The 24,098-nt window shown below is 40.1% G+C and overlaps 1 protein-coding gene across 2 annotated transcripts in view; it reads left to right on the top strand.

Annotated features, from left to right (window-relative positions):
- Positions 1-23,819, top strand: part of ELMO1 (engulfment and cell motility 1) — a 306,139-nt gene extending 282,320 nt beyond the window's left edge. For both annotated transcript variants that reach the window (XM_074900796.1, XM_074900797.1), the window contains 5 exons: positions 553-665; positions 8,634-8,741; positions 12,244-12,326; positions 17,848-17,925; positions 22,486-23,819. In XM_074900796.1, coding sequence (XP_074756897.1) covers positions 553-665; positions 8,634-8,741; positions 12,244-12,326; positions 17,848-17,925; positions 22,486-22,686 — 583 coding nt within the window. In that variant the 3' untranslated portion in view covers positions 22,687-23,819. The remainder of the gene's footprint in view (positions 1-552; positions 666-8,633; positions 8,742-12,243; positions 12,327-17,847; positions 17,926-22,485) is intronic.
- Positions 23,820-24,098: the final 279 nt, after the last annotated feature.

Consider the following 24,098-nt stretch of genomic DNA (forward strand, 5'->3'; position numbering starts at 1 on the left):
TCTGATAACAAATTAATTGAATGGCATGGAATTAAGAACAGGCATATAGTGGTATTAATTTAGCTTATTGGCATTGCCTGCTGTTTTTTATCATTGTTTTAAAATGTGTTTTAGCCTTCTTGTGTTGTCCTAAATAATAGTGCTAGTAAAGTGTACCAGTAGAGGATTGTGCAACAAAAGGTGACAGACCCTCAAATAAGCTTCACAGTGATCCTGTGATGAAAAAGCATTATTTGCTGCAGGAAAACCTTGTTGATGCATTATAGTAAACATTATTTTTAGATGAGTAAAATAAGAAACAAATAAGTAACCTGTCTGAGTCATACATTGATGTCGTATCAGGGACATGCCTGCAACAGAGATATTCTGCCTCCTGTTTTTTGTTATAAGAAAAAGGCTTTTTTTCTGGAACAGACTAGATTCTGACCTGAGTCTGCCTGTGAGAGCTGTCCCCTTTAAACTCCTTGCAGAAATATCTTGTGAGACTGTCTCAGAGGGAAGAGGATGGTCTTTGATTGAATTTGACAAGTGCCTACTTTCTCTCTTCCCAAGGGAACTGAAAGAGAAGATTCAGCCTGAGATCTTAGAACTGATCAAGCAGCAACGTCTCAACCGACTTGTGGAGGGCACCTGCTTTAGGAAACTCAACAGTCGGCGTCGGCAAGGTACAACTTAGACTGCCTAGTCTGGCTTTTTATTGTCACTTTTGTCTAAAATTTCAGATGAGGAATACTACTTTAAGTAGCAGGATCCTTGATTGTAGTGCTGTCTTGACTGCTTTTACCAGGGGGCATCTGAAAGCATCTCCTAGTGACAGTTGTTGTAGGGTTTCCTGTGTTTCCCTGGAACGGGTTTTGGCTTCATCACACAGATCATCTGGAGCAAGTCCAACATTTGACAAAAATCTCAAGCAGCAGTCTTGCACTCTGAACTGAGTATTTTGATTTCTGCCTGGAAAAGACTTCTTGTTCATCTCAAAACAAAATCTCTGCCTCTGCAGGAATAGCACATGGAACTTGGTGTAGCCAGAATTTGAATATCTCGGACTTGGACCACCTTGATGTATGTGATGAACTCATTCTGCCCCCCCTTCCTCTCATACTGCCTGTCCTTGATTTTTGTCTTATATCGCTGTACACATTAAATATATTATGATGTTTAAATGTACTTCTAAAAAGCACTTAGATCAGTAATTTGTGTACCTTCAGATGAGTACTTGATTGATGTGAGAAGATTATTTTCCCAATCCTATGAGTCATTGCTCAATGCTAGATTTACAGCTCATTTTGTACAGTCAAACTCTCTATGGTTCTTTTCCCTCAAAGATGCATGCTGCTTTCTCTGGACAAAATAACGGGGACATAGTGTAAATTCAGCAGACTAAGTAGAAGTTGTATCCAAAAATTTCCCTTTAAAACCCTCAATTTGTGATGATTCAGATTCTAATTTTTATAGTATTTTACAGCAGAAAACAAATGGCAACGTTACAAAAGCTAATAGTAAGAACAGACAGAGATCATTATTTGAGACCTTCGTATCAATTGGGGAAAACTGTTTTCTTCACAGATAGAAGTATCCCTGCAATGCCTCCTTCCATACAAACAAGAAGGCAATTTTCTTGAACGCAGGGAGGTTACTTTGGAAAATTTCAAAGCCCTTATGAAAGGGTTGAGTTGCAGAAAAATATGTTGTACCTTTATATCTTCTCTATCAAGCCTACAAACACCTGTGAAGCCCACTGCACAGGGTTTAAGGAAAGAGCATTAATATTTCACCGTGTCTTTCTATACAGATTTCACAGGGAGGCATGATACGTATTTTTCTTTCAGCAGCATATTCACAGAGTGCAAGTAGCTAAACTAACGTGTAGTTTGGTTTAGCTGTCAGTAGTGAGGGTTGTTTATTTTATTTCTCTCAGAACCTTAATCCAAATGACTGAAACTCTAGGGGAGGAGCAGGGTTTGTGGCAAATGTTCTTCTATTGGCAGACCTCCAGGAGGAAGATAGACCTTTTATTTTATCTTAAAATATTGTTAGTTCATGATTTATAGGATCAAAAGCATTAGGGGGAATAAATTGGTTCAGCTTAGATGATTGCAGTTGAAGTGAAAAAAAAATATTTAAAATAAAATCAGCGTAATTTTCTGGTCCACAGTTGAGAAGGTTCCTATGTATCATGTATTGGAGTGAATTGTATAGGCCACCAAATTAATTGCTTTGATGTCATATTTATGCAGGGCCAAAAAAGTTCTTTGGAAACAAATAAAACACACGATCATGCCTCAAAGAGCTTGATCTTCTCTGAAATATATTAGGTTTTGTCAGACACAAGCCCATTTGAAAGGGCATTTTTCCACATGCCCTGAAGACGTTTGTGTGCTTTATGTTAGACTCCTTGTATTCCCTGAAATGGAAATGTAAATTATCCCCCCTGGACTAATGGGACCGAGGGAGAAGACACAACCCCTACAGAAGATGTTGATGCATGAGGCCACCAGGACTAAACTCAGTAAGGTCTAACCCTGTGCAATCTAATGAAGAAGCAAAGTATGGTTTATAAACACAAGCATGTAAGCCATTCAATTGGGATCCTTTTTTACGGCACGGCCCAAATAGCAGATAGTGGCAGCTGGCATGAAGCAGAAGCAGCTCTCTTGAAATCAGCCTTTACCTTTCAGGGTCTCCTGTACCCCAAGCAGAGCAGGCTGTAAAGCGAGGGCTGTCATGATGTCAAGAACTAGGACTTGAAGTAAAGTGAGTGGAGGATGAAGGTTTAGCTAGTGATACTGCGCATCGGGACAGTCAGGCTTTCAGACAATTTCTCTAAATGTCTTGATAAAAACAGTACAAGTCCCACATTCCTGAGTGTGTCTTCTGTTAGCCTTATCCCACCTCGCCATCTCCTCTCCACAAACCAACCTCCATGTACATGTGCCCTGTGCTACCTGGGGGTTCAGGAGCCCCATCACCTGCCCACTGCTCCAACTTGCATTCACTTGCCATGGACCGTTACCAAGGCTCTCAAAGGGCTGTGGTCCATGACGCTGAAACAGAAATGGGGAGTGCTGTGAGGTATCGCAATTTGCCTGCTATGTGGCAACCTGCTTGTAAGAACATTAAGATCAGATAGGTGTTTTACTTCAGTATGTGTACTGCTTCTTCTACCTTTCCTATGATTCTTTTTTTTTCCCTTGAGACAATCCTGGAACAAATGTTGCAGATCTACAGATTGTACAAGAAGAACCTGAACATGCCCTACACAGGAGAAGCTGAAAGCATTAAATTGCTCAGTTAAAAAATAATTATCAGGCATTATCCCATGATAAAGACTCCAGAGCTAACTTCTGTTAAGACTGCTGTTGTTTGAGCATGTGGTAGGACACACATGGTTAGTCACAGTAAGTTGAAAAAATTGACTTACAAAAAAATAAGCAGGTAGTTTACAGCCTCTCAGGCCTTTTGAGAAGAGGTGAAACACTTGGCATTGGAAAGCCTCCAATATAGTAGGTCATTCCTTGAGGGGATGCTGAAGATTAAGCTGTAAGGTATCTGTATCAGATCTCTGTCTTTTATGTTTCAGCACAGGATTATCATATCAGCAGGATCTGTCTGTAGCTGAAATTCAGGAATACCACTGTTGTCCCAGGGGGATCCTTAGGACTTTCAAAGAATATTTGCCTTGCAAGGTTTTATAGGAGAACTGCAGCACTAACTCCTCTTTTTATTAAACATTCTTAATCAGTTGGAAATGAAACAGCAAAATCTAGCCTGCCCTTCTGGTCATTGTTCAACAGCAAATCATGAAGCTCTGCAAATCCCCTCTTTGTTCCTTGACCGTGGACATCAGCTGAAAGATAGACCTCTTCAGCTTCCTCCTTCCTGAGTTAATTCCTAAAAGAAAGGGGAGAAGACTAAAGCGAAAGCCTGCAAAGCACTTTACAACCCCAAAAGTTATTATTTGCAGGAGAGCTAAGTAGCAGATAAAGGCGTTTTATTGAGGATAATAGATACTTCTGATGCTGTCATCCAGTACATTTCTAGTTTATGTTGCTGTGTGCACTCTTGGAAATAAATTCCCCTTTTAGCTTTGTAAAGATTATAGAGAAATTGCATGTTATTGAAATGGTTCTGCAGCCAAAGATGAGGTTTCTTGAACACTAATTTTTGGAAGGGAAGGAAAGCCTAGTGATACACACCATTAAATTAAAAACACATGGCACCATTTAAGTAACTTGGAAAGAGCTTAAATTAAAACAAAAAATCACGTGAAGACAGGTTTTCCATCTCTTGCTAGGGTAAGTAACTCAGACTCTTCTGAACAAGAACACACACTTTTGTCCTTTTTTCTGCCAAGCCTCTTTGCTACTTCTACTCCATCCCACCCTCCATAGTCCCATAAAAGTAATATTCTGTGAGTGTGTGACTTGCTGAGAGGAACTGGTTAGCCAAATATGCCTCCAGCATTGATACAGGTCAATTATTCGACAGCAAGCAGGGCTTGCTGACTTTCATCTAAGTAGTTAAGACCAGTTAGAGTGAAAATGTGTCACTATAGTTGTATTAGAGAAAGAACACAATGAAAGTAAAAGGGTGAGTCCACGTACAGTACATATATCTAAAATCTACACAAATACATATGTTTTCACTGACGTATTTAAAAGTGTGTTCCTGTTGGTAAATCCATGAGGAAGATTTTCTTTGAACAAAATTTCTCTAGTAATCTGGAACAATCTTGAGATAAAATGTGTACTCTAAGACTTTTGTCCATACACATCTGAGCTATTTTCTCCCTAGATTCTAACTATAGAGCACTTCTGTACTAACCACAGCACTTCTTTACCTGGGATAGCATTGTTAAGGACATGAGTCATTGGCCATTAATGCGCTTGGAAACACACTGTGTGAATGGCCAAGCACTCTGTAGCCCATGTAGCAAAATGTTCTGTGCCCTACTATTTGGTCACAGTTCTGAATATTGCTCTTCTAGACAAATTGTAGCTGATTTTGTTATTTGGGTTTGGGTTGGTTTTTTAAACTTGTATATCTTTAACAGTGTGCTATGATATATTTAACCCACTGACTGCTTTAGCAGTTTTCTGAAAATCAGAACAATTTGTTTGAAACCTTTTCAGGCTAAAACCCAGAATGATTAATTCTGTTTCCCAAAGAAGAATCTCCAGCACCTTGACTTGATTGCATCAGTGGTCGGTGAGCTAAAATACATAAGGACTCACCGGAAAGTGTAAATGACGTAGTGTCCAAAAACAGCAATGAAATCACAAGCCCACATCATCTTTAAAGATTTTGTGGTTAGTGACTTGCCCTCCCTACAGCTGCTTGCTCTGAGGAAGAGTTTTACAGAGGCAGTTGTAATAACACCAAATACAAAATAAGAGTTGTAGCTCATAGAAGGGACTTAGGCTTTGGGGCAAATTCACAAGACTGGGCCTAAACCCAAACCAAACTCTACTCCTTCCTGAACAGACAGTTGTCCCGTTCCAGGTGTGCACATCCACACAATCTGCCAGCTGTGGAGCACAGGGTCTACTGAGAAATGCCTGTCCCGTCTTTAAAGTCTTTGGTGGCACTTCAACTCTGCAGAGTTGGATTTAGGAGCTTTGGAGAGTTTGGACAATAGTTTTTCCTTGTTTTATAAACAACACTTTCTAAACATGGTAGAAAAGAGATTTTTCTTCTGCTTTTTTTTTTTTGTTTATCAATTTAGAGCTGAAACTAAATACTGCCACCTCCCATGTGCTGTTCTGGATTAAGATTTCTTCACCTTTTTTGTCAGTGGAAGCAATTTAATACCATTTTTATTTTGACTGCAGCATTATTTTATATACTACTTTTCCAATGAAATCGTGTACAGCACCTGCACTACAGTAAAATAACATGCATCTTGTTTAAAACTGTTCCCCTCCAAGGATTGAGTAAGTGGGATATTGTCTGATAAACTGTTTGTAATATCATGTACAGCTGAAAAAAACACCCCAGCTGGTGAGGCTGAGGTGGGTATAGAAGCAAGGGTTATTTGCCATCACTAAGGTGCTGATCACCCTCCTCGGCCTGGCTGGTGCTGTCATGTAGTGGCTGCAGCTGAGGGAACCTCGTTAGTTCCATTTGTAGGTTTCATTTAAGGGTTTTCCTTTGACAGCAAGGCTGTGGCACAGTGGTAGGTATTAGTGAGCCCACAGGAGAATTGTGCTGGATATGCTTCAAGCTACAAGTTAGGCTATTAGTTCTTTAATTAACCTTGGGTTATAGGGAATTGCTGTAAAAGGGTCCACAAGTTTTCCAAGCTAGGGTTTCTTCCCATAAAGCCACCCCTTCCTGAAAATGAAATAAGATATTTTCACTGAGGGTTTTTTTTTCCCTCTTCTATTATTGGAGCAGGGTGTTGAAGCAGGACCAAGGTTACCAAAACACTATAACCCCCAGGAGGTTAAAGAGCCAAACTTTTTCAAACCATTGCTAACACCACCAGCCCCATTTATTCTAAATTGAAAGGAACTAATGGTATTTTTTTTCAGTTACAACCATCTTTTTGGCCAAGTTATTGAGAAGGTAGTGAGACCGTGTTGGTTTTTATTAGGAAAAAAATTGTGCTTCAGTCTTAGAGTTGGAAACGTATATTTGTTTGAACAAATGAGGTTGCAGTTAAAGCTAGACATGAAAGCCTCCTGCTGCAATTACTCATGGCTTTTCTTTAGATAGGCAAGGGGCATGATGGTCTATGATCAGATTCAACAGGGTATATTTTTTAAGCATCAGGTTTTGATACGGTTCTGGTAGAGTTCCCTATGTCACATCACGTTTCTCGTTTCTTACTCCTTGTAAAAGGTACAAATCTAGAAAAGTTTCACAGGCATCCTTCTGAGACACACAAATTGTCCAATGAGTCGATTCTCTGTGTGCCCTTTAGATTAGAGTCTACTGAATGGGGGCTCCTGCTCGCTCTAGTTTCAAATCCCTGCAAAAGCTTTGCAAGTGAGGTTTTCCTCTTGACCCCATACTGATCGACATTGTATGTACTACTTACAGTCCAGGGTAGCTTATATTTCATCAGCTCTTCTTGTATACATCACAAAATCATAATCTCAGGCTTTCTACCATAAATCTTTCAGTATTGTGTTCCTGTGAAGTAGGTAACCAGAAACTCTCCCGTTGCCGTTTTGAGCCTTTGCCAGCCGTTTGTAAGGTCTTCTGAAACCTTGCTGTAGAAGGGGCTGCACGCTCAGAAAGTGGTTTGAAGTGTGTGGGGTTTTTCCCCCAAACATTTTTACCAACCATGACAGAGAAATTTACTTGTGCATGCGGAAGCTCACTTCTGCCATTCAAAGCTGAATTGTGTTTCTGTGTTTCATTGCATTGTATTTCAAATGGCTGGCCAAGGGACTGGAGAGTGTCCTTTAGAAAGAAGTTGGGTCCAGAAAGCCAATATTTTACTAACAGAGCCAAGAAATCTTTGCTCTGCTAACACCCCAAATGAACTCACATATGCTGGCTCTGGTGGTTCTACAGCTCCTCAGACGCTTTATCCAAACTGTGGCTCCATTCGCTCTCAGTGATTGCAGCGCCATGGGGCTGTAGCAATGTTAACATTTCCCCTAAATTGTCCCTTATGCTGCTTCTTGGCACAGCATCAGTGCTGCCAGCAACAAGAGAAGCACAGAGACAGAGAAGCCCTCAGCTTCCCCCCCGCCCCACACTGGTGTTTTAACATCTAGCCTTGCTCTGAGCTTTTGGAGGTTTATAGCTTGGATGTAACAAGATTGTATTTTTGACAGCTTAACATGATGTGATCTGTTTATTAAATAGAAAGTGCTCTGACAAGGAAGGGTAACCTCGTTCCTGCCATTTCAGAAGGGGAATTGGCAAGCACCACCCTTGCACGCTAGGCAGCGTGAAGGCCTGCCTCTGCAAAGCTGGAGTTGGCAGGAGATGTAAATATACCTCTCCTAGGAAGGGCTAAAATGCAAACTGGAGTGTGACTGCATGGTTGCATGTATATTTTTGACCATGCAAAGCACTGAGTTATCTTCAGGACAAGGGACTTAACATCTGCTTTTTAAATCTTTGCGTGTTTGTTATGTCCAGTCCCTCCATAAATATGGGGGTGTTCTCCCACGTCTATAAAAAGACATGAGTCATAATTTTCATAAAGTATGGGATATTTCAAATGTATCAGTTTTTGGGTGTCCCACACAAGACAGCTGGCAGGGCTTAATTTTCACACAGTGGGTGCTAAAAATGAAGCTTTTATGGGTACATTAAAGTTATCCACTCAAAGCAGTGGTTACTTTGCCAGTCTTCTGTCCATGAGGGTATATAATATCATGTAAAACTCAGTCAATTGTTTCTTACTAGTATTTATTTTTTGAGCCAGTGCTAAGTCAATTAAATAAGGTAGATTAACGCCACCTTCATTTAATGCCACCTTCATTTAATCAAGTAAAAGTACTGAGCAAAGTCCCTGCCCTACTTTCAATAAACCCCACACATTCCTCCTTCTGGAAGAAAAAAGACATTCCTTCCCTGTAGTGCCTTGTTTGAGTAAGCTTTCTCCTATGCTATTGATAATGCTGATGAAGACGTGTTAGTGACCTTTTTTAATGCATTTATTTTAACAGACAAATTTTGGTATTGTCGACTTTCACCTAATCACAAGGTCTTGCACTATGGAGACTTGGAAGAAAGTCCCCAGGGAGAAGTCCCCCATGATTCCTTGCAAGATAAATGTAAGTCATGCACAAAGATTGTGCTACTTTTGCTTCTTTTATGCTAGTTCCTCTTTATAACTTGTAATAGATTTCTCTTAACACAGGACACTATCAACAGCTCTGTTTACAGAGAGAGCAGAGGACACAGTTCATTTTCATTGCTCATCTAACTGCAGCTGTGAAATAAAAATACTTGGACATATTCAGAAGCCCTTCCTGTCCACAGAGACAGATGTTTCTTCCGTGGCAAACAGTCTATTGACTGAAGGAGAAAATTGTGGCAGGCAGAGGTCTTTTTCATTAACGTGAGGAGTGGACTTAAAGATGACACATTGCTGTGAACAGTATTGAGAGCATTTCACCATTACTGTGTACCCAGCTGGGAGAGGACATGCCCCTGTGACAACTCCTACCAGGGGATCTATTGGGATATTTTTATGGATAAAAGTAGTTTAGGGGGCCTTCATAAAAATCATACTCTTGTGATAATTTCTTCTTCGGCTTTCAACATGAGTTGTAGAGGTTTAACTTTCAATACTGGGAAAGTTTTTTATGGTAACAGAAATAATGACCAGTGTAGTTCTGTCACCAGAAAGTGACTTCAAGAAATCAAGCATTGAATAATGATTCATTTCTTTTTGTTCTTTTCTGAATCTCCATTAGTAATAAATGCCATTCTTGGCATTATCAAATTAGACACGCTTGTACAAATATTTCAGTTGGTAGCTCCACTTTGTTCATGGAATGACAGAAAGACTAATTCTTCAGAAGTTGGAAAATTTTCCAGACTGAAAATTGAGAAAGAAGGAAATCAGTGATTTAAACTTTCCTCTATATTAGTAAAACAATTGTTTCTCTTTTCTGTTTCCCCAACCTGTCTCTAGTCAGCACTTTTTAAGATTTCAAAGTGCTCCCAGACACAGGGAGGGAAGGAGGAAGAGCCTGTCTGCTGCTGGAGCCCTGGCAGTTTGCAGTCACATTCCCTTGTTTTCATTGCCTTACAGATTGCCTCAAGGATATTTCTCGCTCTTACTGCAGTCTTGGCAGAATGTAGGACAGGGGCTCACATTGCTGCATTAGCACTGGAAGAGGCTGTTTCTCTGGATGAGACTTGGAGAAATAGCCCTTGAATGTTACGGTAGCATCAGAATGACAGAAGAAGAGTGAAGGTCACAACTGCAGGCACAGTTATGAGACCAGCAGTTCCCAGATTTAGCTTTGAGCACGCTTCCACGCTCAAACCCCTGACCCTGACTTCAGGCTTCATCTTGCATTTGCATTTTCCATAGGCTCTTGAGCCTACTCAGGGATGTCAGAATCCCATGGGGATAGAAATCTTCTACTTTAGAAACCATTGGGCCAGACCCACATGTTCCCTGTGCATGCCTGCTGGCAGAGCAGATACTGATGCAATTTGAGAAAGATAACGGTTATTTCATCAGTATCTCAGGTTTTCAGCCTATGAAGGATATGAGATTTACCACAGTGCCACCCACATTAGAGTTTAATTAAACAGAGTTGAGAATAGTTGAGAAGATAGAAGCTTATAAAGTGGCACTACTGTTCAAGATGCATCAGGCCAAACTGGCTTGGGAATTTTCCCAAACATTTGCTAGAAATATTCTAGTGTTCTTTGGATTGACATATATTGAATTTTGAACTATTGCAATCTGAATACGATGACCAGATTGTCAGCAGTTGGGAGCAAGTCAACAGATGAAAGAGAATAGGTGGGTTAGAAAATGAAGGACCAAGAGAAGCAGCATAGGGCATATTGTGTACTACTTGCCAAGCTTGAGTAACTGGTGCCTATCTCCAAAAATCAGTGTGGGGGTTTTTAACCTTTTCACTTCTGTGAATGTCACCCCTCTCTTCAGGCTGGCAGTCAACAAGCTGTGCAGACTCCAGCTGGGACAGGAAACAGCTGCCCTCTTTCTCAGGGCTTTATCTGTTGTGAGCACATCACAACTGTGCTCACACCCTCCAGCATCTTGTCGTCAGCTTCTGATACTGTCTGAAGTCTTTGATTCTATTTTTTCAAAGGAAGGAATAAGCCAAGTTCCAGATAAATAAAAATCAGGATGTCACATCAGCCTGTGATCTCCCATAGTAACTGTATTCCAGATCACAAAGATCAAGCATATGAAATTTGCAGAAAAACCTTTTTGATTGGGAGATCTAACTTGAGAAAACCCTACCTTATGCAAGCAAAAAAACCTGTTTTTTCTAAGCATCTTCAGCAAATGGCAAGAATTCTTTCTTATTAAGAAGACCTTTCTACCATAGATGCGGTCAAATATCTCCTTTAGTTCCCAGTTTGTCCTAGCTCGCTCTCTCCTTTTAAAAATACCTCTTCTTGACCAGAAAGTAGAGTAGTGTCAGAGACATAAAATGTTATCAGGGACACAGCATGAAATACTGAGACTAAAGACGGGAGAGGTTTAATAGTGAAGGGCCAAGTAACTTCCATTTCTTTCAGTTTTCCATATAAAAAAAGTCCTTTAAAAATGTCTATTATATCCTATGCTATCCATTTGACCATAGCACTGAGGTAATCTGTAATAAAATATATAGTGTGGCTGTACCCAGTAGACGAGAAAATGCATTTCTCCTCTTCAGTATTTCCATTAGAGTTTGTGGAGAACTGGGCAGAAACAGATTTTTCATATTATTACGCTCTTCTATATTTATTATGCTTTTCTGCACCCACAAGGATAATGGATTATTTATAGATTGTAGAAAATGTCACTCACTGACCATATTGTATTGTGGAGCGTATAGATCCTCCGTAATGTAGTTACTGTTGGAAAATTGACTTCCACTTGAAACTCACACAAATTTATCTTTATTTTTTAGTCACCTCTGTAAGTGAGTCTTGAGTGGCAGCAGCTTCCAATATTTTTTTCTTACCTTTTTTTTTCAGTGATTTCTGATCATTTCACATTTTAAAGCAATTGGAATGGGACATCATAAGCCTTAGTAGTCCTTATTCCTGTTAGTAGCAGAAAGCGACTAAACTGCTGATGTGAGTGAAAGAAAAAACTATTTGAAAAATTCATACAGGCGTTAACAGAAGCACAACAGCACTGAGTGAGGTAGTGTCCAGCTTGCCCAGCATCCTCCCTGCAGCAGAGACTTTACCTGGATGCCTAGGAAAGAGCAACAACAGGACAGACATACTACTTTAGTAAGGCAGAAAACAATATGTGTTTTCTAGATATGTGAATATACATAAAAACTGTCCAGACACAGGTACATATCTATATGAAACACTGTTACCCAAAGTAGTCTCAACAGGCAAGAAAAGCATACTCAGATTTTTATCCAGATGCCTGAAGTTTTGTCAACTCACTGATTCCTATTTTAGTTGTTTTCTTCCAGTTTTCTTACAACAGGCTGGAAATGGCAAAGGAGGTGGCAATTTTAACACATTAGTCTTGCCTCCTTTCAGACTGTAGCTTCTACACACCTTGGTTATAACTAATTTTCTGGGTTTTGCTTTTGTTTCTTTATAATGCAGTGCCAGTGGCAGATATAAAAGCTGTTGTGACTGGGAAAGACTGCCCTCACATGAAGGAGAAAGGAGCTCTTAAACAAAACAAGGTATGGTTCTCAAATTGTTATAAACATGCACCCTGCAGAATACAAAGCTTGTCAACTCGACCTTCCCTGAAATAATACAGGTATTTTTCATTCCAGCCTACCACCTTTCTGTGCATGCACACACACTTTTTTTTCACCTCAGACCATGTGAGTTAAATTATTGAGACAGCCTACCCTCCTTTACACAGATTTCATGGCAGATGTGCATTGTGATACGCCCAGAGCACGTTAGGAGTGTCTTTAGTAGTGATGTCTTCTACCTCTAAAGCAAAGCAGTTTTGACTGCTGCCATAGAGCAGACTAGCAGTGACTTGATACCTGCTCCTATATTGTCTCTGATAAATAACTAATTTGTTCCAGGTGTATTCTCTGATGAGCTCACGCTCAGTGAAGAGTGGCACATGCCAAAATTGCAATTAATGTCCAGTTGATGATACCTTCAGGTCCAGTCAGGTAGACAAACAACTTCCAACAAAAGGACATAACGTAAATGTTGGGCAGTTAATGAGCTGCATAAGGATGTGTTCAGCAGTGCATTTGGGAAAAAATGTGTAGGAGACAATGGTCATCTTAAATTAGATTTATGATACCTTTCAGAGTTTCAGGTCAAGAACTGTACACTGACAGTAGGACTCAAATTGTACAGTGACAGAATCTTGCAGAGTTTTTGTTAGTAAGAATTGCCACCACAGCAAGAAGCAATTGAGTTACCAGCAAAGTCTGACATCTTTAGTGGTGAAGGTCTTCATACCATATTGTAGAGGTATATTCATAAGTTTTCTAGCAGGTCATGCTGCCTGACCTTACAAGAAAGAGTGCAACTCTAATGATGTGGTTCCAGGTCAGAGTGAACAGCCTGAGGTCTGGGAACCAGATCAGAGGATTTGAATCGGAATTTCTAGTTACCTGAAACAGAGAAATTTTGGGTCCAACAAGAGATTTCGATGGACAAAATAGTGAAGAGTTCCTGCTTCAAAACTTCAAAAGTGAAATGCATGCATTTAGTGTTCAGACATATGCTGGAAAAACAGTTCTGATGGGAACCATAGAGAATGAAAAGGCACTGTCAAAACTACGTCACACAACTGTTTCAGCTTCATAGCTGCAACTTTTCTTAACTATAGGCAGATACACAAAACATCTCAAGTATTCTTTTCATCTCTTTCTCATACAAATGAATTGCTTTAAGTCTATCAGGATACAGTCATCAACTTTCAGCATTGGCTTTACATGGTGAGAAATTAAAAAGTCAAGCCAAGCAAGGAAAAAAATAAATCCCAAGAGTATTCTTCCTTTTGATTTTCTGAATTGGAGCACTAACACACACATGGACACAATAGATTGCATACAACTCCTACCTCATGTTACAGCTGAACCATCAACAGCATTTGGCTGGGGCATTTATATGATACATATAAAGTATTTTTAGTGCTTCCTTGTCTTAGCACTCATATGTCCACAGAAAAAGGAAAGATAGGAAGATGGAAAGCAGTGGGTGGCAGTGATGGAAATGTGTCATCTTTATGGAGCAGTAATGTCTAGATAGTGTTTAATGCTAAACAGCAATGCTGTAGATCAGTTTGTCCTCAGCTGTCAGCATTGCCCCGTTTCCTCACGTAAAATTGCTTTGGACTGGCATAAAACTTCTGGCTGAGAGTGTGAACATCAGAAGTTGATAGGTAGCATGGCTGCATCCATGTCTGGAGCATTTCATTTGTGACCCAGACAATAAAAATGTTAATGTTTTTATTATTTCCAATGTGGTCTTGGTTTGTTGTTTGGTTTTTTGTTTTTTTTTCTTCCTTTATTCCTTGTTTCTTCCCCCAGGAATCACAGAATTTGTGAAATTAGTTGTCAATCAAACTGTCATGCGCAATATTGCAATTACTTAACTGACATCATAGGAATAACATATCATTGTTTTGTGCAGTACCAAGTTAATGTGGACAACAACATGAAAATTAAAATAAAAAACCAAGCCAAACACAGAATGCAGTTTGGCTGAGATTGGTGAAAGGCTTCACTTCCTGAAATTTCACAATCGATGATATATTTTTTAAGAGGCCTTTTCATCACGCGCTTTCTTTTTACATATATAATGACCACCTTGATATTTATTCATTGGCAGAAAAGAAAATTGAATGGCAGAATGCCACTGCTATGAACATAGCTGGAATTGGCAGAATGTCCATAACAAAGGCTTCAGCATCTCTTCATTTGCTAGCACATGGCTGTTATTCTTACAGCGGGACCATTTAGAAATAAATAATAGTTAAACTGAATTGAAATTTGCATGCATATGAAGCTGGAACAACTTGATAGGACCAGACCTGAATCCTTTGTTGTTCATCTTGCTTGTATTTTTAAATTAGGTTTAATTTTAAAGTCCTCATTTCTGTCTCTTGAGTAATATTAATGAATTTCAAGGAAATGAAATAGATTAGATTCTGCAGCCTTCAAAACAAAGCACGAAAGAAGAATTTAGAAAAAACATTGCCATGTATTTCTAAGTGTTCTTCCATCTCTCTTTATTTGCTGATATGGCAGGCTTCAGGCTTGGTGCCTTTTTAGTCAGCAGAAATGGTTCTGCTCACTTCCCTATTGAATGCAGCTTCTCTTTTATTTCATGTTGGTTGAACAAGTTCCCTGCCACTTCATGTATCGATAGTTCTCAGGGAAGAGGATCTTCTGGCTCTGGCAGGCAAACTTAACATGGCTGTGATCTCAGCCTTCAGCAAAGACATGGGCATATTGAGGCTGTTGATGACAGTAGGCAGAGAGTGGTGAGGTCAGTCCAGGTGCATGGGATCACACAGCTATAGGCACCTAAAATGCCTGCTTGTCAAAAATGGCTTGTCTCTGGCCCATGTGAGGGGCCAGTGCAGACCCGGGGACAGAGAAGCTCCAAGCGTGGGAGAGCAAGCTTCCCCTCTCACCGCCTACAACAGCTTTCCTTGCAGAGTTGAAACCAAGGAGTGGGAAGTGTCCAGCCAGCATGTGCAAAGTCTCATGTTCCCTGTTTTCAGTGAAGCTCAACAGTGGCATGTCATGGGTCCCAGTACCCATTACCTTTGACAAGCATCGAGTTGAGGGCAGAGGTCTGAAATGGGCAAGGGCAGAAAGGATTAGGAGTGACAAGGGAGTAAGTTCAGCAGATTGAGGTGGGGGAAGAAGAAGGCAAAACAAAGAGGGACGGAGCAGGCTGGAAGGAACTGGGAGAGAAAAAAGACCAGAGAGAAAAAGAAACTGGTAGAAAAGGCTAGAGTGAAAAAAGACTTTGAGAAAGGTTGAGAAGTAGGACCAGAAGAAGGAGGAAAAAAACACAGATGGCTGATAGACACTGACCAGTTTTCCTTTAGGAATTGCCAGTTCCTCAAAATCACCTGTCATTGATGGGAACGTAACAAATCCAGGTGGGGGTGCCTGACGTGTTAGCCAGCTCAACCACTGAGACCACCATCAGTGTGGAGGGCCAGCTGTCAACTCCAGCTCCTTAGGCTTCCATTTTCCTTGACAGTTAGCTGTGCATGAAATCACAGAGATGCTGGCCTCTGGAAGCTGTAATTCTTGAGCCTTTAGTCTTTGGAGCAGCCAGCAAAGGAGACAAATCGGAGCCAGGGCTGCCAAACTCCCACTTACCCCCATAAAGGGAAGCTTGGTGCCCTAAATTTAGCTCTTTCTTGTTCTCTGCATGACTGAGAATGACTAAACCCGTGGGTCTCTGGGATATTCCTCTTTCAGGCAGGGATTTTCTCTCCATGTTCTTTCTTTGAGATGACCAAAAACTTTAATCCTTGGAATTTCCCAAGGGACAAATTTTCAAGGGCTAGGCCTATGGGATTGTTGTTGACCTTCATGAAATTCAGGAACATCACAGTAGAGCAGTGATCATTTTTGCAATGATACATTTTATTTCACAGCCTCAGTTGCGTGACTTGGCATGTTCTGTCAGTGGTTTAAAAGACTGCGTGAGGAGATAATGCCAGGTTTGTGTGGGCAGAGATAAATTTGTTTCTGTAATGAGGGACATCACTCTTAATAAGGTGTGGCTGAGAGACATGCCTAAAACAAAAAGGCTATGTGAACCGTATGTTTGCTGAGTGTACCAGCACTATTAGTATCTGCAGCTTCCTTGGGGATTTAACACAGACTTCTCTCCTGTGGCCTGGCAACACAGCAAGTTGGATCTAATAACTAAACTCAGGGAAACGAAGAGCATTTCACATAAGAAGCCTGATCTCTGATCATCCAAGATTATCCGTAAGGATTGCAAGTTTCGGCTCTGCAAGGAGTAAGGATTGCAATTGGGCTCTGCTTTTAATCACACAAGTTCAAAAGATGAAATAACCCTCGCTGAAATCCAAAGACCTGTGTCTGTTTCAGACCAGGAGATCAGGGATAGAAATCTAGAGCCATGTACTGCAGTCCCCACAGTCAATTCTTCCATTTTAAAACTTAGTGTAGCAAATCTAAGAAGCCACGCTCTTGCTGCTGGCAGTGCAGGGACTGTTGTCAGCTGAGAGTCAGCAAAGGCAATCAGTATTACGGGCTTAGGAAGCCAAGAGGTGAAAAGAACAGGGCATATGATACAGATCAAAGTAGTTACAAGTCAGCACTCTCCTCTATAGCCAGGTCTTTTTCCAACAGAGTTGTTATATCCATATCAGCCAGCTTAAAGGTCGTGACATCCTTGCAGTGGCACTTGTAGCGATGGGTGCAGTAACCATGATAACACAACATCTTTACATGCTCACTGCTGGCCAGTAATGGTATTTATTCAGATTGGTTGGGTTTCCCCATAGGAACCCAGGTCCAGGTGACCTTTAGGAAAGGTCAGTGCTTAATGAATTCATTTTGACACCTTTGAAATTCCCGATTCAATGCTGAGGAGAAAAAAGAAGATATTTTTTTTCTTTTCCCAAGGTTCATTTGGGTCTTTATGACTAAGTAACCCAGATAGTTCAGTTTGACTGAGGCTGCTGATTCTGGTTCAGGTGGAGAAAAGATTACAGAAATCTCTTGAGTATGAATAATTTAATAGATTTCCAGCAGTGAAAAGACCATAAGTATATACCTGGAGATTAACTGTCCTGGCAAGATTTTTGACACAGAGAATCAAACCTTGAAAAACTGTGCAAATTTCATCTATACAAACTGAAAAAAACCTGTGGGTCTTCATGAAGAGTTTGTTGCAAGTGTACTATTATGGATTATGCTGGTTTTAGTCTTTGCCATTGCCTAGCTCAAATCTAAACTCAAATGCTAAAGTAATCCATGACCAAGTGAGCTACAGTCAACACTGAGGGGGTTGAGTTTGTTTTGACTGAAGCATCCATAGTGGGATTTGCTGTGCCAGTCTGTTGCAGTGGTCTGGTACTACTGCAACTTTGGCCAGGCAGGAGATAACCATAACCTATTTTTTCCACTTGTTTTGGGGAATAAGTGATAGGAAGGGCAGACAGCCCTCGTATTAATGCCTCCGTCATGTAGCATTAATATATGTTTCTTTGTATTGTTCCAGGAGGTGCTAGAGCTTGCTTTCTCTATATTGTATGACTCAAGTGGCCAGTTGAATTTCATTGCTCCAGACAAGCATGAGGTAAGTCAAATTCAGAATACAGAAACTTCTTTGGAGTCCTCTTAGTTACTTTATGGCAGCAGCCAACTTTATAAGAACGTAAGAATTGTCACCCAGGCAGAGGCTGCAGGTCCATCTAAACCTGTGTCATGTCTCAACAAACTGAAAGCAGAGGGATTAGTATGGGAGCAAGACCTCCTGCAATTTTCATGCATATCCTGGGCCACAGAAGGAACATGTTTTGTATTTATACATCATAGAGCATGTGGGGGTCCAAATTCAAGACCAGTACTTCTAAGACCTACTCAAATATGAACCATAAGTAAGAGAGCTTGGGCAGACTTCACAGTTTCCACAGACCTTGTTCACTATTGCCTAGTGTAGTAAAGATTTCTCCTGGTCTGGTCTACCCTTGAGGATTTTTGCTGTGTGTTCACTTTAGTGAACTTTAGTTCAACACCAAAGATTTGTACAGCCAAGCTCTTAAAGAATCCCTGCCATCCTCAGCTCATCTTGATGATGCCGACATAATCAGGGGAGTTCATACCATTGCTGAGTTTCAATTTCAGCCAAAGTCTTGTGTTCTCCAGAATAGCATATCCACTTAGTTTCACACTGCTTAAGACCGTTCATGACAGGTGATCATAGAAGGTCCTCTCTATTGCATCTCCACAGGGGGCTGTTTTGCAGTGGGTCTCACTTGTATGAAGACAGTGTAAATACCAATAGCAAAGCACAATGACGGCCTCCTTCCTGCTTCCTTGTCTTACTTGAAAACACAAGGAAATAGGCAACATCATTGCCTGTTGGAGGGTGATGGAACTAATTTACCTTATTACGTGGAAGCATTGGATGTCTTTCTCTCAAAGAGTTTTCAAGTAAATGCAGAATGCACTATTTTAAAAAATAAAGAGGGAATAAAGTTTTCCCTTCTTATTTCTAAAGCAACAAGAGTTGGTGTTCCATTTGCACACTTATTTTGTGGTATCACATTTGGTCTCAGTTCAGGACACCGTGTTAAGATGATGAAACATAGAAGATTGCATTAAACTGTTAGTGTATGAAATCGCATTACAAGTGAAGTGTATTTAGTTACATAGCTTCAACATTTGCCATTCTGGATTAAAACCTTCAAATAAATGTTCATTTTAGGAGAGGAAATTAAGTTGTGCTCATTTGGGTTTTCCTAGGGATTAATATTTGAGTGTCATCTTCAAGTATGTTCCTTCCAGAGAAATATTTGCAGGTCAGTTTTGAACTAAGAGAAAGTAGCACTAAGATCCCAGGCATAATGTGCCATTAGAGCTGTAGGTCTAAGGAAAGCATGATTGTCTTCATCCTCTGAAATGAACATATGTTAGATGCTTTCTGATATAAATTCTCCAGAAACTGAAGTCTAGTCTCTTTCAGCTCATAAAAGCAAGTCGTCATGAAAACTGACAATTTTTTCAGCCACTTCTATCTCAAATATAGTCTATGGATATAAGTGGATTTTAATGGTCTAAATGTTCAAAAACTGCTGCTGCACCCTACTGATGGGCAGTAGCATTGTGAGATGCACGAACCCAATTGCTTGTGATTGTGTTAACACACCTATTATCCTTAATTCTCTATTTGATCTTGTGCTGCTTCTTTGAAACAAAATTAATATGTTCAGAAAAACAGCCAGAGGCAGCAGTCTCTGCTGCTATTTGACAGTTCCCAAGTGAACGTTTTCAAAAGGGCTTCTCACTTCCTCTGTACTTTTCCATGGCCTACAGAAGAGCAAATTGTAATTAAAACAAAAAGTACAAATGTTCAGAGGAAGCACCCAAAAGGAAAGGCAAGTTGCGTGTTATGAAGCCCGGGACTCTTCATCAAAGTAACTGGGGTGCTTGTGAATAGAAGTGCTAGTTTAGCCATGTTGTCAACTTGGGAGATTTGATGGGTCATATCTCAAGATTTGGAAAGCTTTGTGTGAAGCACCAGGAATGACGTTAGTACGTGACAATTTCAGGTCAGACTTACAGGGGTTTTTCAAGTACTTCTACAGTCCTCATGATTGTAGAGTGAGGTTTGAACATGAGAATTGAGTGTGTCCTAAAAACAAAAATTGAATTAGGATCATAGGATGATTTAGGTTGTAAGGAACCTTGGGGGTGGCCCCAATTTAACATCCTGCTCAAAGCAGGTCTGCGATGAGCTCAGATTACTTGGGTCTGCATCCAGATGGATGGAGCCTGCACAACCTTTGTGGTTGTTTGGTTCCACTGACTTGATTCCCAAGGTTTTTCTTTAATAAAATCTCATTACTGAACTAATATTGTTGAGTTTTGGACCTCATTCTTGCACACTTGTTTGGCAATACCCTTAGCCATCTGTTGGAACTTACTGCTAGCCAGAGGATTCAGCACTGAGAGATCACTCCATCGTATTTGTTTTTCATTTAAATACTAATAGCTGGTTTCAAGTACATAGCAAAAAGGTGGATTAATCTTATCCTTGATTTTTGACAGAGAAACTGATGAGGGAGGCTATAATTAGGTTTCATTGGAGTTTTATGAAAATGAATCTGTAGTAAATTAATTTTTCAGTGGCTCTTAGTCTGTTTTGCATATTAAAAAGAAAAAAGCTTCTGAATGAATGCCTCTGTTTTTCCACCATCTCATTAGGATTTCTCTCTGCTCAAAATGTACAGGAGTTTAATTAGATGCACTTGCCAATATGGAGATTAGAGAGGAAGCCCCTTTTCCAGGCCATTGCACACATCTGAATTGTAGCCAGACTTTGGTTTCTGTGGGTCCTGAATGAGTTATATCTGGAAGAGGAGAGAACTGCAGTTCTGCTTTCTGGCTCGCTGGGATTCCTCCCCAGAGAAAGTGTTGGCCACACTCACTGTGCAGGTGATGGACAATTTACGTCAGGGGCTGCATCTGTTGAATGGATGCTCTGCAGTTCTGTAACCTGAGCAGAGCCTTTTGCCTTTCTGTTCCTTTCTTCATAGTGAATTCTGGAAAATTTCTTTTCCGAAGAAAGATTTCAAGTCCTTGAAATCTGGAAAAAAAATTATAGTCTGTTCAAAAATAATTACATTTCTAAGATAGATTCTTTCTCTTCCTGATGTTCTGTGTACACTCCACAAAAACTGCATGCTTTAAAAGTCTTCAGTGACACACTTTGTCGGCCTAGAATAGGCAGGCTAAGTTGTTTATTTAGTACTTGTTAGCAGGACAGTCTGAATCCTAAAGTCTCTTCTATATAGCTAATCTCATATTAAAGCTGCAGCTTGGTTTACTGACACCCTGGGTGAAATCCTAGCTGTGCTACTCATTTGTCACTGACTTAAATGGGTCGGATTTCACTTTGGATGTTGAAGTGTGTTAACCATCCTTTTTTAAAAATATGCCCTTTTTCTAGATTAAGACATACCCCAATAGGGGTTTTTCTCTCTCTTCCATTAAAATAATCCTCATTTCTGCTGTAGGATGAAGTCAACCGTGGCTATCTTTAAACTTGGCAGTATCATGTAGCAAATGGTCAGCTAAATTTAAAATCCATTTTTTGGCATGAAATCTAGCAGAAGTATCTGTAAGATAAAAATGCAGTTACGGTTGATTTAATTTTTCCCTGCAAACTAGGACACAAGTTCATGATTGAAATCTTTATTTTTAGATTATAGCATTTGAGTACTTCTGTTCATAGTTGAATAAATGGCTTGTAGTAGTAAATGGAAGTGACTTACTTGATAGAAGTTGACTCTAGATCACCAATCTCCCTTGGGTTTGTTGCTTATTTAAAATGGTTATTCAATCCATGTTTATCACAAGCTGTCAGCTGTTGGGAAAGATGGCTTTTCCTATTATGAAAAAGCTAACAGTAAGGAAGGAGTTTTAGAGGCCAGTTCAGCATTGGCAGCATTTAGAATTACACCAGGTAACCTTGCATTTAATTTTCCTGAAGGACACAATATTGACTGACTGTAGTTTTCACAATATGTCATTTCATGTAAAATAGTGCTAAAGTAGGCATAGATATGTAAGTGAGAGCCTATCTTTGTGTATGTCAGTTGTAGGTTAGTCAGTAGGTTAGTCTATAGGAAATAGAAAAACAATAAAATTTCTATAGAAATAGAAAAACAATAAAATTAGATAGTTGGTACAGGATTTCTTACACAAAATGTTGAGAATGATTTGAGGTGGGATTCGGTTTGGTGTAAGATAATCAGGGTTTTTCTGTAAGTACTGGGGAAAGAGAAAGAGAGAGGGGGGGGGGGGAAAGGAGATACCTCCAGACATTCATTGTCCTAAGTTGTTCTTTCTCCTACAACCATTGAAGAATATTCAACAAGAAGGTTGGAGGAGATAGCAAATTGTCAAACAATTAATTACTGTCATTTTCTCCCATTTTTAGGGAATTGTTTTTCCATTTTCTGAGCAGCTCAGTATAACGTGTCTTCTTCATTGATAAGAGCGAATAAAATGAATCAACCTCATTTTAGGTCTCTTTGTCCTGTGGGAGCAATAACTGTAAAGAACCAGGGCAGACAAGCAGTTTGTGTGCGGAAAGTTGATTAATGATAGTTTTTATCTTTTTCCTGTGCAGTATTGTGTATGGACCGACGGGCTGAACGCCCTCCTTGGGAAGGATATGTTGAGTGATCTAACGCGGAATGACTTAGACACACTGCTCAGCATGGAGATAAAGCTACGCCTCCTTGACTTGGAAAACATACAGATCCCGGATGCTCCCCCACCTATCCCAAAGGAGCCCAGCAACTACGACTTTGTTTATGACTGTAACTGAGGCTGTCACTGAAACTTGCTTCAAAACTGGAAATATTATAACTGGAGAGAGATTTAAAAAAAAAAAAAAAAAAAAAAAAAGAAGAGTGTGAGGAAAAAAGAAACCCACTTGTGCACCTTGGATTTTGGCTTTGGGGAGGGCTGTAGAAACACTTGCATTCCTCCCTGTTCCCTGCATCCCTTCCTTCCCCATTCCCATCTTCCCATTGTTCATCCAAATCCACATTGCTTTAATTAACTTGTAATTGCAGGCCATTGGCCTTGCTTAAGGCAAAGACTGCCACTAAAGAAGCACCCTCCTGAGGACTTTTTTTACATTTTTAATACTGGAATAGACATTCTTAACTAAAGGACGATGTTATCAAACTGCATGCCTGTGAAACCCACTTGGCAGGGCAGAGGCTTTAACTGGAAGGAGGAGGGAGGTAGGGAGCAGAAGCAGCTACTGTAAGCAGAAGATTTCCCCAGACACTCCCAAGAGTCTGCTCACAACTGAATCCAATGCGATGATGAAAATTTGTTAACTGCTTCCCAGTGCTTGCACCATTCGTCACTGTCATTATTCTTTCCACTGTCATCTCGACTCTTGCCACCAGCCTTCACCCAACTGATCAGCTCCCAAAATGGAAAGTCTGCAGGTTTTTGCTGTACCATATGCTGCAACAGCTTTTAACTTCTTTTCCTCCCAGCTCTTAAATAGCCCCACACTAGCAGATCACTCGCACAAACTGTGTATGAAGCCACTAGTGTGTCCCACCCCTATAGCATTCCCTAAGCCTCAGTTGCCTCTAGAATTGGCTTGTTGCTATTCGAAGTGATTTTTATTTTCTTGGTCCAAAGTTCAACAGTAATTTCCACAAATTTATTACAACTGCCAAACATCCAGGTTTACATTGTTGTCATTGCTACAGTGTTAGAAATTTGCAAGGGATTTCTTTTGTACGGGTTCTAATTTTTTTTATTTTATTTTGCCAAACAAATATATTTAATGAAAACTAATTTCATTGTGAGTACTTTTGGGGGACGATATTTTTACTTAATTTCCATTTGGAACATTTGCCCCGAAGGGAAAAAATAATATTTCCCTTCAACTTCACTGTTGAATAAAAATCTGAGTTGTGATGATTCTTGGAACTTTGTTTTTCTTCTGAAGTTGTCTTTTATTCTTTGTGGTTCCTGGCAATTCTGAAGTGGTTGGTCCGAAGAGGAAAGGGAAAGTGGAACCTTTCTTATCTGCATCTGATTTAATTTACATATTTGTTTGTTTGTGGTGACAAGGATGAGATGCATGGGTACGTGAGCCTTCCTTGTGAGAAGGACCCTTTGTGAAATCCGAAATCACAGCATACTGATGTGCTCATGGTCAGTTTAAGACTGATGCCTTTACTGTGTTTGCCAGAGTAACTCTGTCTT

The sequence above is a fragment of the Athene noctua genome, chromosome 2 (genome assembly GCF_965140245.1).
Source record: "Athene noctua chromosome 2, bAthNoc1.hap1.1, whole genome shotgun sequence".
In the NCBI taxonomy this organism is placed as follows: Eukaryota; Metazoa; Chordata; class Aves; order Strigiformes; family Strigidae; genus Athene; species Athene noctua.